A 16,577-nucleotide genomic window follows, 5' to 3' on the forward strand; every position below is an offset into this window, starting at 1 on the left:
GATATAAGGAAAAACGTGCTTAGGTTGACTCAATGAGTGATTTCCTTGGCCGGGCCAAAGGATTTCATCAAGCTCGAGGAAGCCATTCGGCGAAGACGAGAAGGTGAGCAAAAGCCGAGCAAAACGAAGGTTCCTTCCCTTTGGAACGTCCGCCAACTTCCCCCATTATTCCAGCCGGTTCAAGTGGCAAGCGTTCGAGGGCAACAACCACAAGCAAGGAAATGGGAAGAAGGGAAAGTTCATAGAAAAGCATGGACGGACTCCAGTGATCACGCGAAACACACTTGCATTTCCCAACTATCTTAACTTAAGATATAGAGAGTGTGTACATAGCAATTTAGTCGTTAATTCTGTACAAGATAAGCTAGGGCCCATGAAAGAAAGATACCCGGCAAAAGGGACATGACAAAATTTTTCGAGTTCCATGGAGACTACGGCCATGACAACTGTGCAGATGTTACAAGCTTGAAGTGGGAAATAGGGCGGGATGATGTTTCTGTCTTCCTTCGGCAGCAAGACAAAGCTTTTGAGCTCTATTCCTAAGAGCGAGGGGTTGAAAAGGGAGGACGGTGATATGTCGGAATGCTGCTGGAGAAACCGAGTTCGGGTGATGCTCGGATCCCTTCACCATGAAGTACTTTCGTCAACAAAATTGCCCTTTATTTGGGTGATGGCCTTGTGGTCACTTCGTCTTTCAACCACTTGAAGCCCGAGCTTTGGAGAGAAGTAGAAATACCACGAGCACCGCCTTGCTTGCAGGGGTAGACTTCAGGAGTCGAAGAACGACGGGCAACCACGTGGGGGAAGGAGCATCCCATCCTTGGGAAGCGTAAGAGGACGAAGAGAGCGGACAAGTACTTTCCCAATGCCCGCTTTGGAGTAATCTTGGCCGGGCGAGCGGAGGCCAAAGAAGTCCGCCACATCACTAAAGTACTTATACAAGGGTATCGGCGCCCCTTGCTTTGCCATGAAGCCCCCAAGCCTAGGCGCACATTCCCTTATCATGAGTTTGTGGGCCCGCGGTTGTCGTGGGCGGGAATATAGCCATGGTCCGGCTCGCCCGGTACCGGTCGTGGTCGAGAGTTTGGAGGCGTGCCTCACGAGGAGATCTTGGACGGGAGGACTTACCCACCCTCGCGCCCAAGGCACCACCTCCTATGAGGAACCGCCTCGACAAGCTGCGTCAACGGCGTAGTCCTGCGCCCTCGACCATGACATCGCCCGTCGGCATCGGGCCCCGGCGCCCGGACCCTCGTTGTACTCCCGCAGTCGGGGGTCCGGCCTGCTTTCCTCTGCTCCTCCCGTAGCGGGAGGACTGCCCAGACGCACCTCATCCAGCTCCTCAACCTCCTGGATCTCAGCGTCCCCCCCACGGTCCTCCTCAATTGGGACCACCAAATCTTGTTCGGCGTCGGGCAGAGTGGCGAGCCGAGCCACTTGAGGATCAGAAGCGTCGGCCAAACGCGAGGTTTTCTTCGTACAAGCCATCATCCTATGGCTGAGTACGGGGTCGGAAGAATTTCCTTTGCTAGAAGGAGGACTAGCACGAAGACGAGGATGAACTTCGTACGAAGTTGAAGCAAATCTGGTCGATCGATGCAGGAGTTCCCAAGACTCATACGGGTTCATTTACAAAAGACAACGCACGAGATGAGTGTTAGACGGAGTATCAAAACGAGAAACAAGCAAATATGCCGACCAAGAGTACTCAACGGATTAAAGAGCGACTATGTTTGAAGAAAAGTCAAAACTCAAGAAGTCAGAAAGTTTTCTTGAGTTATGGCAAAAAAGTTCATGAAGCTTGGAATAAGCAAGATGGAAGACAGAAAATATGCGGTTCAAAAATAAGCTACGAAAGCCAACATAAGGACATGGAAAAGAAGAGTCGCAGAAGTTTCTAACTCTAGGGTTTCTTAAGCATTCTTTCTAAAGCTTAGTTACATTTAAAGCGTAAACATGCAAAGGAAAGCATAAGGGAAATCAGAAACTTACTCAAAGATTAGAATGTCCGAGTTCAAGCAAGCCAACAATCGTGCAGCAGAGCACTTCGACAACTTTGAAGCTAGAAAACTCTCTCTTTTCGCTGCGGAGTTTACTTAACAACGAAGGGTGATAAAATGAGTAATGTGACAGTACTCTGAGTATTTATAGGCAAAAAGGGTAACTGCATACAAAGGAACCTTAGACGCCTCGACTTCCAGCCTCAAAAGCGAATATGGGAAATCAAAAGTAATCGAGTGAAACCGTCAACCGTGGAGAGAGAAATTTGGATTTTCAAAATATTAATTGTCAGAGCATTAATTAGCTGAAAATCGAAAGGACGCCCGATTAGCTTCACATCGAGTCTCGAACGGTCATGCTCGACACGTGTCCCCTTCCAATGGTAGAGCCGGCTCGGAATAAGTCTACACGCGATGTCGGAGGTCTGTACGGACTTGGGGGGCAAATGTTATCCCAAATTTAGCACTACGACGTGGCATCACAAGAATGGTGACACGTGGATTCCACTTGGAGCATGCGCACGGAGCAATATGCCGACCGGGATGCCTCGTTGGCACATCCGGTATGGAATACTCAACGAGTCGTGGGAATGATCAACAACTTAGCAAATTTAGCTTAACGTATCATGAGTCACCGGCTCGATCCCTACAACTCGGGGATCAACTTACGTGGATATGGCATACACACGATCCCACTATCGGTGTATTCGGCCTCAATCCCACGATCCTTGCATTCGGCATTGATCACACGATCTTTCTATTTATGCGCATTGTAACGAGATAGGAAACTCTTCCTCCTCGAGTTTCCATTTTATAAATAGTGAGGAATGTTCAACGGGCAAAGGGCATAGAAATTATAAGCGGAAACGCTTATGTAAGCTAAGGCTATCTAAGAATTATATATTCAAAGATACTATTGTAAAAGCTATAAGAAAAGGAAACTTCTTCCTTGTTCTTAAGTCAATACAAATAACGAGGATTAGGCTATTACCGAACTGCTCGGGGCTGAACCTCTGTAAAATTTCTATGTCTAGTTATTGCTTTATTATATATTCTTAAGTCAACAACAGGTATTCTAGAAACTTTGTGGTGGATTTTGGGATTGATTTTAGAGAGATATGAAGTTTTTAGAGTTTTTGCAAGAAACCGATTAACAGATCTGTTTGGTATTGTAGCTGGTTAACCGTTTCACCAAGTAGGACCTAGGAACATGTTTTTCGTTTGGGGAATGCAGTTCCTTAGGTTTGAGCAGTTTTTTTTTTGGGGGAAAATACTTGTTATTATAAATTAAGCGAGTAAGTCATTTACAACAACAGAGTACAAAGATGGAGGAGAAGATTCCATCCAATAGCAAGTCTCATCCAACCCTAAAGCATATCTAGCCAAAGTGTGAGCGGCCATATTAGCCGTACGTTTGACATGTGTTACTGATACACCCGGGAGAAAGAAAAGAAGACAAGAAATATCTATGATTAAATCATTAAAAGCTGCAATACTATGTGATCGACCATATAAAGCATTAGTCACCATTAAAGCATCTGTTTCCACTTGACCAATTTGTAGATCCCCTTGTGACGCCCAAACCAAGCGAGAAAGATAGCCTTTGCCTCCATTTCGTGAGAAGAAAATTTTCGAATAATAGGCATTGAGAGTGCAGCAATCACCTGACCTGTGCAATTACGTACAACAGCACCAACTCCTTTTCGGTTTGTAGATGAATCCACAGCTGCATCAACATTCATTTTTAGTTCACAAAAAGATGAAATTTTGTCATGAAATGTTAGCGAGGTTGTGTTGGAACGGATGAAGGAGAAACGGGATGGAGTTGAGGACGATACTTTAAGCGGGTAGATACGTAGTTGGACAGGTAATTGTTAGCAAAAGAAGCTAAATGAGTTGCTGGTTTGGCTCTTTGTCCATGAACTACCCGATTTCTCTCAGACCAAATACACCAGAGAATACAGAAAATCGATTCCATTTCAGTGACTGAATGTAGCGTGGTAAGGTGAATTAGAAAATCACCCTTGTGCATACGTAGCCATAGTCCAGTCAAAATGGAGGTTCGAGGCTCGCCAAACTGCTCTAGCATATTTGCACCCAAAAAGTGCATGACCGATTGACTCCCAAGCAAGACGACATAAGGAACATGTGGAGTCAGTAATTATTTTCCGCCTCACCAAGGAAGTAGCAACAGGTAGTGCTTCATGCAATACTCTCCAAACAAATATTTTGATTTTTTGTGGCAGCTGTAATTTCCAAAAATAGTTCCACCAGGCCGTGGGTGAGGTTGATGGGGAGGAGGGGTTTGTTTCTTCAAGTGTGGTTTGATGTTTCCTTGATGTTTAGGGTATTGTCCTACTATTTATCAATAGAAAAACTTTTAGTTTTGAGTTTAGGTCCACTAGAAAGGGTTTTAACAAGCATTTACCCATTTATGTAATTGTGACATAGGGCCTCCATTCAACGCGTGACTTTTCATTCAAGTTGACTAAGAGCACACTTGAATTTAGAAACAAGTAAGATTAGCATAGAATATATATATATATATATATGAATATGTGTATATACACCTTATATATGCATGCGATATTGTGATTCATATGCTACCAACACTAGTACGGTAATGGTACTAAGTGCATTGGTACATAATATGATGTTCAAAGGGTACGTCCAGGGTGTTAGCAATACTAGTACGGTTAAGTATGTAGTTCATGTGGTACAACACTCAGTAGTAGTCGGTGTACAATTCAGCCCTACCAACACTAGTACAGTAGTGGTACTTAGTGCATGTAATACAGAGATCGTACTTCTATTAAGAATGTTCTTGATTCCAAGTTAACACGTCACTGCTTTTTTTCTTGCTGTGGATAGATCATCTGTATGAATTGTATAAAATCTATTATAAATAGTAAGAACACATAATACATGAATTTAAGAATATATATACAAAGAAGATAAAAGTAAAATTGTTTTTGAAATTATTTTTGACGGATAAATATATAAGGATATGATTTTGTCCCGTTATTGTACTTTCACGGATTATGTCAATCGTGATGTACGGCAATAGATCAAATGAGGGAGTTATTTGATTTGACGGTTGAGATTGATCAAGGGTAATTAGGGTTAAAAAGTAGAAACGTACCACGACACTCATTTAATGTACCACGAGGCCGTTTAATGTACCACGGAATACGGTCCGTGAAAGTACATCACGGGACAAAATCATATCCCTAAATATATATAGTGCATAGTGACCTCGAAACAATTCAAGAATTTTAAAGAATATTTATTTTGTCTAGAAACTCGTGTTGATAATGTTATAAATTATTATGCATAATATAAAATAAGAAATAAAAAAGAATAAGATGAAGAGAGAAAATAAAAGTGAATGAGAGAAAGATAAAATTTCTAAGTCTTTTATTTTGATAGAGTAAATACCTACTAAACAAGAATATACAATACAAAAATAAGACTAAAAAAATGAGAGATTAAATCTATACAATAAAAGAAAGAGAAATACTAAAGGGCTAGTGGTCTGTGGCCTCACATGTGTCAATATCGTATTGGTGCAACATAAGTATCGGGTCTGCATATAATTTAATATAATAGCTTTTAGAGAATATCGTTAGCCCGTCGCAACAAGACGTGTCGAAAGGTGTTGCTTGGCCCAGTACTAATAGCATTGCTCTAAAAGAAATTACAATAAAAATTATGGTCAAAATTAACTTGGGTGATTTGGACTTTCAATAATAATTAAATAATATTTTTTTAGTAAATACTATTTCAAGTCTTAATTGTCTTAATACCATTATAAATCTATTGATTAATTAATTTGTCTAGTAAATGCAGCAGCGATCCACAACCGTTAAAAGTTTCTTCCACTATAAGTCAATTGAAATATTTAGAAGAAGTAAAACGCTAGTCTCCACTCTCCACTATGTCAAAAAAAAAAAAAAAAAACAACCAAACAGTCTGTACTCTCTACTTTTGAACTATATTTTTCTCTTAGCAAATGGGATATGGAATGACCACTCTGCATGATTAACTTAAGCCTTACTTGGCTACCAACTAACTATTTTACAAAAAACACTAAAAGGATTAGTTACCTAACCCTACCTACTTTTTCTTATATATTATTAATTATTATTAATTTAAAAGTTTAAACCAAGTTCGAAACCTGAATTTAGAAGGGCAAGTAAGTAAATATAAAAAGAATTTTTTCAAAATGTAATTTTAGGAGTATACAAAGTCTTAAGGATGAAAAACAAAACAAAAACGTCTCAATAACATGCAGATTCCAAAAAAAAAAAAATACAGTAAAAACGTTTTATGGCATTTCCTTTTCCAAATAACATACAAAATGAAGTAAAAAGAAAGCAACATTATCAACGGGGAAAAAAAAAACAGGACTTCAATCTTTGAATTTGAGTTAAAGAAAATTGATGAGTGGAAAAAAAAATTGATTTAATAAATTTCGATATAAATGTAGTGTTGAACTAGACACCCTAACCTTGCTCTGTTTTACTTTGACTCTTTAGTATAAGTCAATGTTAAGATGATTCATATAATGTGAATGAATGACATTCCAAACGTATGGCTTACGTAGTTTTTCTCTTCATATATATAGCCATACGTGTATGAGAAATTTTTCAAGTTTAAAATAAAAACAAAATAAAAAAAGAGTAGCAAAATGGCCAAGTCTACTTTTTCAAACCTTTGTATTGGTGTTCCTCTTCCTCACTTGTTATTTCTCTCCATCTCTTGCCCAAAATGCAATTCAATTGCCATTAAAGGCTGTAAATCTAGGAAATTGGCTTGTTATAGAGGGATGGATGAATCGTTCTCTCTTTGATAACATACCCAACAAAGATCTATTGGTACAAACTTAACCAAAACAAAAGTGTCTTCATTAATGTGTTCCCCCTCACATGGAAACTTTTTTTACACACATCAAACTTTATTTTGTTATATTGGCTTCAACATTTTTTGTATATTTTCTTTTGAGTAGGATGGAACTAAAGTGCAATTTAAGTCTACGAAGCTTGCAAAAATATCTTTGCTCAGAAAATGGGGGAGGAACCACTGTTGTTGCTAACCGAGACAATGCTTCTGGTTGGGAAACATTTCGTGTAAGTGCTTCTACTCTAATTGTATTCTCTAATTCGATACATTAATTCTCACGAGTTATTTATTTGATGATTGATATGGTGTTGCAATTGCAGCTGTGGAGAAACAACGAGTCCTCTTTCAATTTCAGAGTGTTTAATAAACAGTTCGTGGGATTAGTGAATCAAGGCCAAGGAAACACACTAGTAGCAGTCTCAAACGACCCTGGTGATTCTGAAACTTTTCGGATTATAAGGAATGAAGATGATCCTAATCGAGTTCGCATTAGAACAGCCAATGGTTTATTCCTCCAAGTAATGTTATTGTTTTGACTTGATCCAAGTTATTAATTTACATTATTGATTTTAAATATATATCTATATAAGGAATCTTTTTGGGCATTGCAACTATACTACTAGGCACAATCAGATAGCCCAGTGACAGCAGATTATGAAGGGTCAAGCTGGGATGACAATGATCCATCAGTTTTGAGATGACAATTGTATCTGGGATTCAAGGTGAATACCAAATCTCAAATGGGTATGGCCCAGAAAGAGCTTCTCAAGTCTTACAGGCAAGATTTCCTAACATATAATAATGTTACTTTTGATGATGACGCATTAATATCTGAATTTGATGATCAAATGTTTTGAATTAACTTTTGAGTATGATCAGGATCATAGGAGTACATACATCACGGAAGATGATTTTAGATTCATGTCATCCAACGGTTTAAATGCTGTAAGGGTTCCAGTTGGATGGTGGATAGCCCATGATCCTACACCACCACATCCCTTTGTTAGTGGCTCATTACAAGCTTTAGATAACGCTTTTCAATGGGCACAGTGAGCTACATCCTATTTCTTACTCAGTCTTCAAACTAATGTACAAGAAATATTTGATGAAGATATAGTAACAAATTAAATTTGGTTGGATGCTACAGAAATTATGGGATGAAAGTCATCATTGATCTTCACGCAGTGCAAGGTTCACAAAATGGAAACGAACACAGCGGAACTAGAGATGGATTTCAAGAATGGGGAGATGCCTACATGCAAGACACAGTTTCAGTCATAGACTTTTTAGCAGCAAGGTATTTTCCCTTTTTTCCTTTTCAACTAAGCTAGCCTAGGCTAGAAAGAATTAATAATAATAATAACAACGAATTTATGTGGCAGATATGGTAATAAGACCAACCTAGCAGCAATCGGGTTAATGAATGAACCAATGTCACCAGGTGTGACACTAGACACCTTGATTAGGTACTACCAATTGGGTTACAACGCAGTGCGCAAGTACACATCGAGTGCGTACGTGATTTTATCAAATCGTTTGGGACCCGCCGACTCGAAGGAGCTGCTATCTTTTGCGGGAGGCCTTGCCAATGTAGCCATCGATGTTCATTACTATAACTTATATTCAGACTCGTTTAGAAGCATGAATGTTCAACAAAACATCGATTTCGTTTACAACCAAAGGTCTTCTGATCTCAGCGCCGTCACTACCCCCAATGGCCCTCTCTCTTTTGTTGGTATGTCTACTTATTACTTAAGTTCCATTGATGATCATTTATATCATTTGATTCGGAAAACATTGTGTATTTATGTAGGGGAATGGTGTGGTGAAATTGCAATGCGAGGAGCGTCGAAGGAAGATTACCAAAGATTTGGGAAAGCTCAACTAGATGTATATGGACGTGCCACTTTCGGATGGGCCTATTGGGCTTACAAGTGTGATGCTAAATATTGGAGTCTCAGGTGGATGATAGAGAATAACTACATAAAGCTGTAGAGATTCGTTATATATTATTCTATAAATTATTTATGATATATTTAGACTATGAATAATACTTGGAATTCTTGTTCTGATCACGAGTAACCACAGTCAAAGGATCTTCCTTCCTATTACTATTAGTTGTCAATTATTACAGTGACTGTTAATTATTATTTATAATATATCTTACTCCAAGGACATATTCAAATGATATAAACACATTGTATTTTTTTTTTTTTTTCGGTGTTTGAGAGTTTTTTAGATCAATGAAAGAAAATCAACCAATATAGAACATAAGGATCAACACAAGAGATATTATATATAAAAATGGTAGAAGATGAAGATTACAACATAGATTATGTAAACACATAATATAAGAGAAGAATATAATTACTCACTAACAACATTGAGTTAGATTAGTGAGGAACATTATAACTTGAAAGAGGTATAACACTTTTGTTCAAAAACTTAGTTCTCTCAATCTCTAAGCACTAAGAGAATTATTGATTATAGTTACAAGTTTTGCCATGTGAAAAGGAAGTTGTGAATTTGGAGAGTTGATACGGGAAGCTTGGTGAGTATCCGAAAAGTCTTGTGCAAAAGACTTTGTAGAAGCTTGGAGGGTGTTTCTAGATAAGCTTGTACCGTGTATGTATTGTCACTCCGGATAGCTTGTCATTTGTCAGCGGAGTTCACTTACGGATAGATGTTGTCGGTCTTGGTAGTTCATACGGAAATGAGCGCTTGTATGTATCCAGATTGTCTGTCTATATCAAAACTTCCAAATTGTATGTACTGAAAGTGTGTTATCAAAGCTGACGAGGATTATTGTTGCTAGAGATCAATGGGATCATTTAAGGCAGTATAAATGAGCCATGATACTCTTGGAGATAGTTTAATTAGGCAACATTCTAAATCTATAAATACCTATCAATCTTTATAATATGTGTGAATTAGACCAATATAGCTTGAGTGTAAATCGTTATAGTGTAGGGTTGAGAGAGAGAGTCTAAACTAGAGAGAGAAACTTCTTCTCGTACTGCGAGAAGTTTGTGAAGATTATTGTAACCTTGTAAACAACGATATAAATAAAGATATGTTTATTCTTTTATTCCAATAGAGATGTAGAGCATTACACATGGCTCGAACTCGTTAAACACAGTCTTCTTTTCTATTTTCCTACTTGATTTATTACTTGATTTCTCAAATCTCTTAGTTTATTAGTTCTTGATTGTCTTGCTTGTTTGTTAGTCCGACATACTAAATGGTAAGTCATTGAATGTTTTCATTCATACAATTAACTAGTATTAGAACAAGGTTTGTAATCATGACAGTCGCAAAATATGATGTTGAAAAGTTATTGGTACGGATGACTTTGGATTATGGAGAATGAGGATGAAGGCTTTGTTGGTTCAACAAGGGTTCTATGAGATAAGAAAAGAGACTCTTGCAAAGGCTCGTAGTGCGATCATTTTGAATTAATCTTGGAGATAAGGTTTTGAGAAAGGTTACAAAAGAAGATACGGCGCGGTGTGCGGCGAAACTTGAAAGTCCGTATATGACTAAATCGTTGGTGAGTAGATTATATCTGAAACAGACCATGTATTCATTCATGATGGTAGAAGACAAATCTGTTGGAGAATATATTGATGAGTTTAACAAGTTGATTCTCGATCTTGAAAACATTGGTGTCACCATTGAAGACAAAGATCAAGCCTTGTTGTTGCTCAATTATTCACCAAAGTCTTTTGCACACACTTTGGATAAAATGTTCTATGGAAGAGAGTCGATCACACTCGATGATGTGCAATCAACCTTGAATTCGAAAGAGCTAAATTAGAGGAGTGAGTCAAAGAATTGGAAGTAGTGATAGATTTTATACAAGGGGCAAAAGCGAGAAAAGATAAAGCCCCAAAGGTTAAAAGTAAAATCAAGATCTAAATCACAGTATGATAGCCAAAAGAATCTTAGAAGCTGGATTGATAAGAAATTAGGGCATCTCAAAAAGGCGTGCCTAGAGAGGCATAAGACGGGTGATTCAAAATCTAAAGGGGATGTAGCAGTGAGTAGAGATAGTTATGACTCAACTTGTGCTTTGATGGTAACTTCTAAGAATTCATATTCTAAATGGATCTTGGATTTTGGGTGTTCATTCCATATAATACGAGAATAAATCATGTTTTGAAGAATTTACATCTAGAAATTATAGAATTGTATATGTGTATCTTGGAGATAACAAGTCTTGTAAGATGGTGAGAATTAGAACCATAAGGTTGAAACATCATTGCAATATTCCAATAAGCTTAATAATTAATAATTAGGGTTTATATTTATATTATGAGTTAACCAGGTAATAAGTGGGATTATGATCCTACTAATCTAGTTAACCATAAATTTTAAATTTGCCATAAGCTTGGATAAGAAATCATAATTTTTAAATTACAGAGATTTTATATAGCATTTGTGAATGTAATATGAACTATATGTGGAATAAAAATATTTTCAGGTTTGGCGACCTTTGAGACTCGATCGGGAGCCAGAAATGTCATAACAGGCTTAATTGATAGAATTAATGGGAATATTGTGATAAGTTGATAATATAGGTATTGGGGTAATTAGGAGTATATAAAATTTAATGTAGCACCTTAGAAGTAGAAGTTTCTTAGTAGCTAAGAAATAATAAAATAATTATTAACAATAAATTTTTTATTAATATTATTATTATTATTATAAAAATTAACTTTAAAAAAAAAAAACAAAAAAGACATTCTCTTCTTATATATATATATTAGGTATGTTATATAATATATGTTATATCAGTTAACAGTAAGCGAACAAACCCATGTTTCTCCCCCTTCGATAAAACCTTCTCCCCCTATATCCATTTTCTTTGATTTTCAACCCAAAACTTAGCGATCTAAGCTCCAGTAGTAGCAGGATAGCGAATTTTCAGAGCGGTGAAACTTAAGGTAAGGTTTAATTTCGTTTTAAGTTTAATAACAATTGGTTTCGTATAGGGTTTTGCAAATTAGAATAGTTATGAAGGTTCTGACCTTATAGGATTGTTCTCGGGTAGTCATGGGACTAGTTCCAATGTTTTCTTCTTGAAAATTGAGGTGATTTTGGGTTAGAAATCGAGTTTGAAACTTTTTAAAGCTTAGTCAGAGCGTTAATGGCGTTTTAGTTTAAGGGCCCAATTTTAATTTATGTTAAGTAAGGATGGTAGTATTCATGGTATACATGTGCCTGTGAAGTTTGGAGTGATTTGGATAAGTTTTGGTAGTGTTTCGGTGAGTTCAAAAATTGAGATTTTTCGTATTTCATAATTTTTAGAAATTCATAGGAGATCAGAAATTGTGTTTTTATCATAAATTTTCACTCGGGTGTCCGTTTTGGACGTTCTATATACCGTTTCGAAGCTTGAAATGAGCTCTACGATATGGTATATGTTTAAGAGCCAAAGTATAAGTTTCATAGTGTATTTATACCACAGTGTTTGATAGAAAATCCTAAATTGTCTTCCGCGAGTGTTAACTAGTATTTCGGGATAAACACTTATTAATTTATTATTGTTATGACATAGGGCCCAAGGTTATCAATCTTTCTCCAAGAAGGTTGGCCAACATACCTGATTCGAAACTTGAGGTAAGAAAAGTATAATGTACCACATGGCATGACAAAATCTGAAATTATCGATTGTTTGATAAGGCAATGGTAATGTAATGATACTATGGACATAATATATGGGCTCACCTGATTAGGTGATGCAATATTCTTGGCGACGTATCGAGCGTAGGTAAGGGCGTCAGTGATATGAAATTTCCTGGTTATGGTATAGATTGAAATCATTATTGGGTTTCTTCCTAGCGACGTATCGGGCGTAGGTACGGGCGTCAGTGACGTATGATAAGTACTGAACGTAACTACGGGATCGTCTGATTAGACGATGTGATATATTAGTGACAAGCTGTGGCACGGGCTCACCAGATTAGGTGGTGCAGTGATATTATATATGATATTGCATTATGACACGGGCTTGCCTAATTAGGCAATGCAATTATATGAGCATATCTATTTCTATGCATATGACTCGTTATATTACCTATTGTTGAATGTTATGTTTAATCGTTTTGTGATAATGAAATGTATAATTAACTATTTAATGTATCATTCTTTATCACTTTTCTTGTTGATCTATGTGACTCACGGGTGCTTTGTTGTGCGAGGTAAGGGCAAGGCAAAGTTAGAACTTGACCATGAGATGTCGGTCTTACCTCGGCAATGTATATATTGACCCCACCATTTTGTGTATTGAGTTGCCGGGAGTTGTTTTAGATTGGTTGTGTACATTGTATTTTGAATTGTGTTTTGAATTGTTGTTGTATATAGTCTTTTGGATAAATCTTTTATAACATGGATCCCCGGAATTCCTTTTTATAGCCGTTATAATGTCTATTTTTAGTGTTTTATTTTAGTCAAGTTTTTATTATCCTCATAGTTTTTAATAATTAATTAATATATTAATATTAAAATAGTTTATGAAATCACACATGTGACATTCCTATGGATTAGGGCTTTACAACTTGGTATCAGAGCAGCCATAGTTTTAAAGGTCCTGAAGACTAGTCGAATATGTACATTTTCTGCAAAGACAGGTCGACTCATGGTATAGCAAGTGTTTATGTTATTTGTTATTGCCTTACTTTGTTTAGATAATTATAGTGAATGATGAGAAGAAGAAGTGTGTGAATAGCATATGTATATTGATGTTGATATTGTTTGAATTCTAAATGGTTGAAGGTTTTGGGTTACAGGATATTGGATCATGCAGCGGGGATCTGGCTGTTTAAACCGCGAGCTGGAACTCAGGGTAGGTGGTGGGGAAGAGCATCCTCCACCCCCTCAAGTGGGAACAGCTTGTTTGCTTGCCATGCGAGACGATTAGGCGGCGGGGAGCGGGTCGAGACACGAGAGAGTAACAAGCTCATCTGCACCTATCTTGGCACCTCGGGTAGTGCAACAGAATATGGGGGATCGTAGGGAACCAATTTATGAGCAGTTCAGGAAACAAAACCCACCTGTGTTTGAGGGTGGCCAAGACCCACTGAAAGTAGAATAGTGGATGAGTATGATTACTTCTATCTTCGATTTCATGCGAGTAGAAGATAATGATCGGGTACGATGTGCTATTTATAGGTTACGGGATGATGCCCAAGGTCATAATCTGAATACCATGACTTGGGATGCATTCAGGGCATTGTTTTATGAGAAATCTTATAATGAATCCATTCGTGCCACTCAAGCTGAAGAGTTCGCACGATTAGTTCAGGGTAGCATGTTGTGGTGAATATGCTACCAAGTTTGACAGGTTGGCCAAGTTTGCTTCTGATGAAGTGGCTAGTGATGCTGTAAGAAAGGCTAAGTTTATCAGAGGCCTTTAAGAATATATTGCTAGAGATGTGGTTATGGCAGCCAAACAATCAGGGGTCGTGAAGAATTATCCTAAGATTGTGGACTTATCTCTCCCTTCTTGAGGGGCCAAAAGCTTGATTCGTAAAGTACTCGAGAGGAAGGACGTGTGGAAGACCTCATCTAGTGCGGAGTGAGTAAAAGCTTTAGCCCTAATGACCAAAAAAGGAAACCGTTGACCACTAGTTGTGGGTCCGAACGAAAGTTTCAAGGTAACTTGAGGCTTTCGTTGGGGCGAAATGAGGTTGGCACCCTTACCCACGAATGCCCAAAATGCAAGACATACCACTTGGGTGAATGCGGTCTAGAGTTTGCTACTAATGTGGAGTAGCGGGACATTTCAAGAACAATTGCCCATTTACAAAAGCCGAGGCTAAGAAAGAAAGTCCTATGGTTCCTGCTAGGGTGTTTCCTTTGACCCAAGCAGATGCGAGGTGTCCATTCGACTATTACGGGTAAGATATCTATTGGTGGTATTATGTTTACTATTTTGATTGATTACGGTGCTACACATTCATATATTTCTAGTACAATCATTGAGAAATTGAAGCGAGGCCATGTGATATCATGTACGAGTGGATTTGGTACCTTGTTACCTACTGGAGAAGTGGTAATCTCCAGGAGGTGGGTAAGGTCTCTCCCAGTGTTAGTAGAAGGGAGAGAATTGTCAGTAGATCTGATTGAATTAGACTTAGAAGATTTTGATGCAATCTTGGGAATGGATTGGTTGACTAAGTACAATGCTACTATAGATTGTAAGAGAAAAATGGTGACTTTTGAACTAGAGGGTGAGATCCCATTTGTTTTTATGGGAAATGTGCAGGGATCTCGGATTCCTTTGATATCGGCACTTAGGACCAGGGAGTTATTGCGAGAAGGAAGTATGGGATACCTGGCTAGTGCGTTGGATACCACGAAAGATATACTTGAGGGACCAGAAAAGGTTCGAGTAGTATGTGAATTTCTAGATGTATTCCCGGAAGAGTTACTGGGATTACCACCAAAGAGAGAGATTGACTTCGAAATTGAATTAGTACCAGGGGCTGAGCCAGTTTCTAAGGCCCCGTATAGAATGGCACTGATAGAATTGAAGGAATTGAAAGTCCAATTACAGAACCTACTTGATCTACGATTCACGAGGCCGAGTACCTCTCCTTGGGGTGCACCAGTTTCGGGTCATTACGTATGTGCGTTGATTATCGAGAATTGAACAAATTAACAATAAAGAACAAATATCCTTTGCCAAGGATAGATAATTTGTTTGATTAGTTAGAGGAAAAGACCATCTTCTCCAAGATTGACCTTCGATCTGGTTATCACCAGTTGAGGATTTGTGAAGAGAATATTCCCAAAATTGCTTTTCGTACTCGATATGGGCACTACGAGTTTTTAGTGATGTCATTCGGCTTGACTAATGCACCAGCAACATTTATGGACTTAATGAATCGGGTATTTAAGGACTTCCACGTTAATTTTGTGATTGTGTTTATTGATGACATTCTAGTCTATTACGAATCGGAAGAAGCTCATGAACAAGCACGCTTCGTATGGTATTACGGCGTCTCCGAGAACACAAGCTTTATGCAAAGTTTAAGAAGTGTGAGTTTTGGTTGTCCCAAGTGAGTTTCTTAGGACACGTGGTAAGTAAGGATGGAATTCTGGTAGATCTAGTGAAGATTGAAGCTATTCGAGATTGGCCACGACCTAAGACAACAATTGAAGTTAGAAGTTTCTTAGGATTGGTCGGGTACTATAGAAGATTTGTAGAAGGTTTTGCCAAGATCGCTACTCCTTTGACCGAACTGACCTGAAAGAGTTATAAGTTTATGTAGACTGATAAATGCGAGAATAGCTTTCAAGAATTAAAGAAGAGATTGATTACTACACCAGTTCTAAGCCTGCCATTCAGTGATGAAAATTTTGTGATATCTTGCGATGCCTCAAAGACAAGGTTTGGGTTGTGTGTTAATGCAATCAGGGAAGGTTATTGCTCATGCCTCTAGGCAATTAAAGGATTTTGAACAATGCTACCCCACCCATGATCTAGAACTGCCAGCTGTGGTTTTTGCTCTGAAGGTTTGGCGTCACTATTTATATGGTGAAAAGTGTGAGATTTACAGGCCACAAAATTTTGAAATAATTTTTGACTCAAAAAGATCTGAATATGAGACTAACGACGATGGCTAGAGTTAGTCAAGGATTACGACTGTGAAATCCTCTACCATCCCG

The 16,577-nt window shown here is 38.1% G+C and overlaps 1 protein-coding gene across 1 annotated transcript; it reads left to right on the forward strand.

Annotated features, from left to right (window-relative positions):
- Nucleotides 1-6,673: 6,673 nt before the first annotated feature.
- On the forward strand, nucleotides 6,674-9,110 carry LOC115714547 (probable glucan 1,3-beta-glucosidase A; the record flags this gene model as incomplete). The annotated part of the gene is given in 10 exon segments (XM_030643284.2): nucleotides 6,674-6,877; nucleotides 7,009-7,041; nucleotides 7,043-7,129; nucleotides 7,223-7,420; nucleotides 7,526-7,595; nucleotides 7,598-7,680; nucleotides 7,782-7,951; nucleotides 8,050-8,199; nucleotides 8,285-8,637; nucleotides 8,716-9,110. Coding segments are annotated over 10 exon segments (1,530 nt in total), but the record flags the coding sequence as incomplete, so codon positions are not given.
- Nucleotides 9,111-16,577: the final 7,467 nt, after the last annotated feature.

This window comes from Cannabis sativa, chromosome 4 (assembly GCF_029168945.1).
Source record: "Cannabis sativa cultivar Pink pepper isolate KNU-18-1 chromosome 4, ASM2916894v1, whole genome shotgun sequence".
In the NCBI taxonomy this organism is placed as follows: domain Eukaryota; kingdom Viridiplantae; phylum Streptophyta; class Magnoliopsida; order Rosales; family Cannabaceae; genus Cannabis; species Cannabis sativa.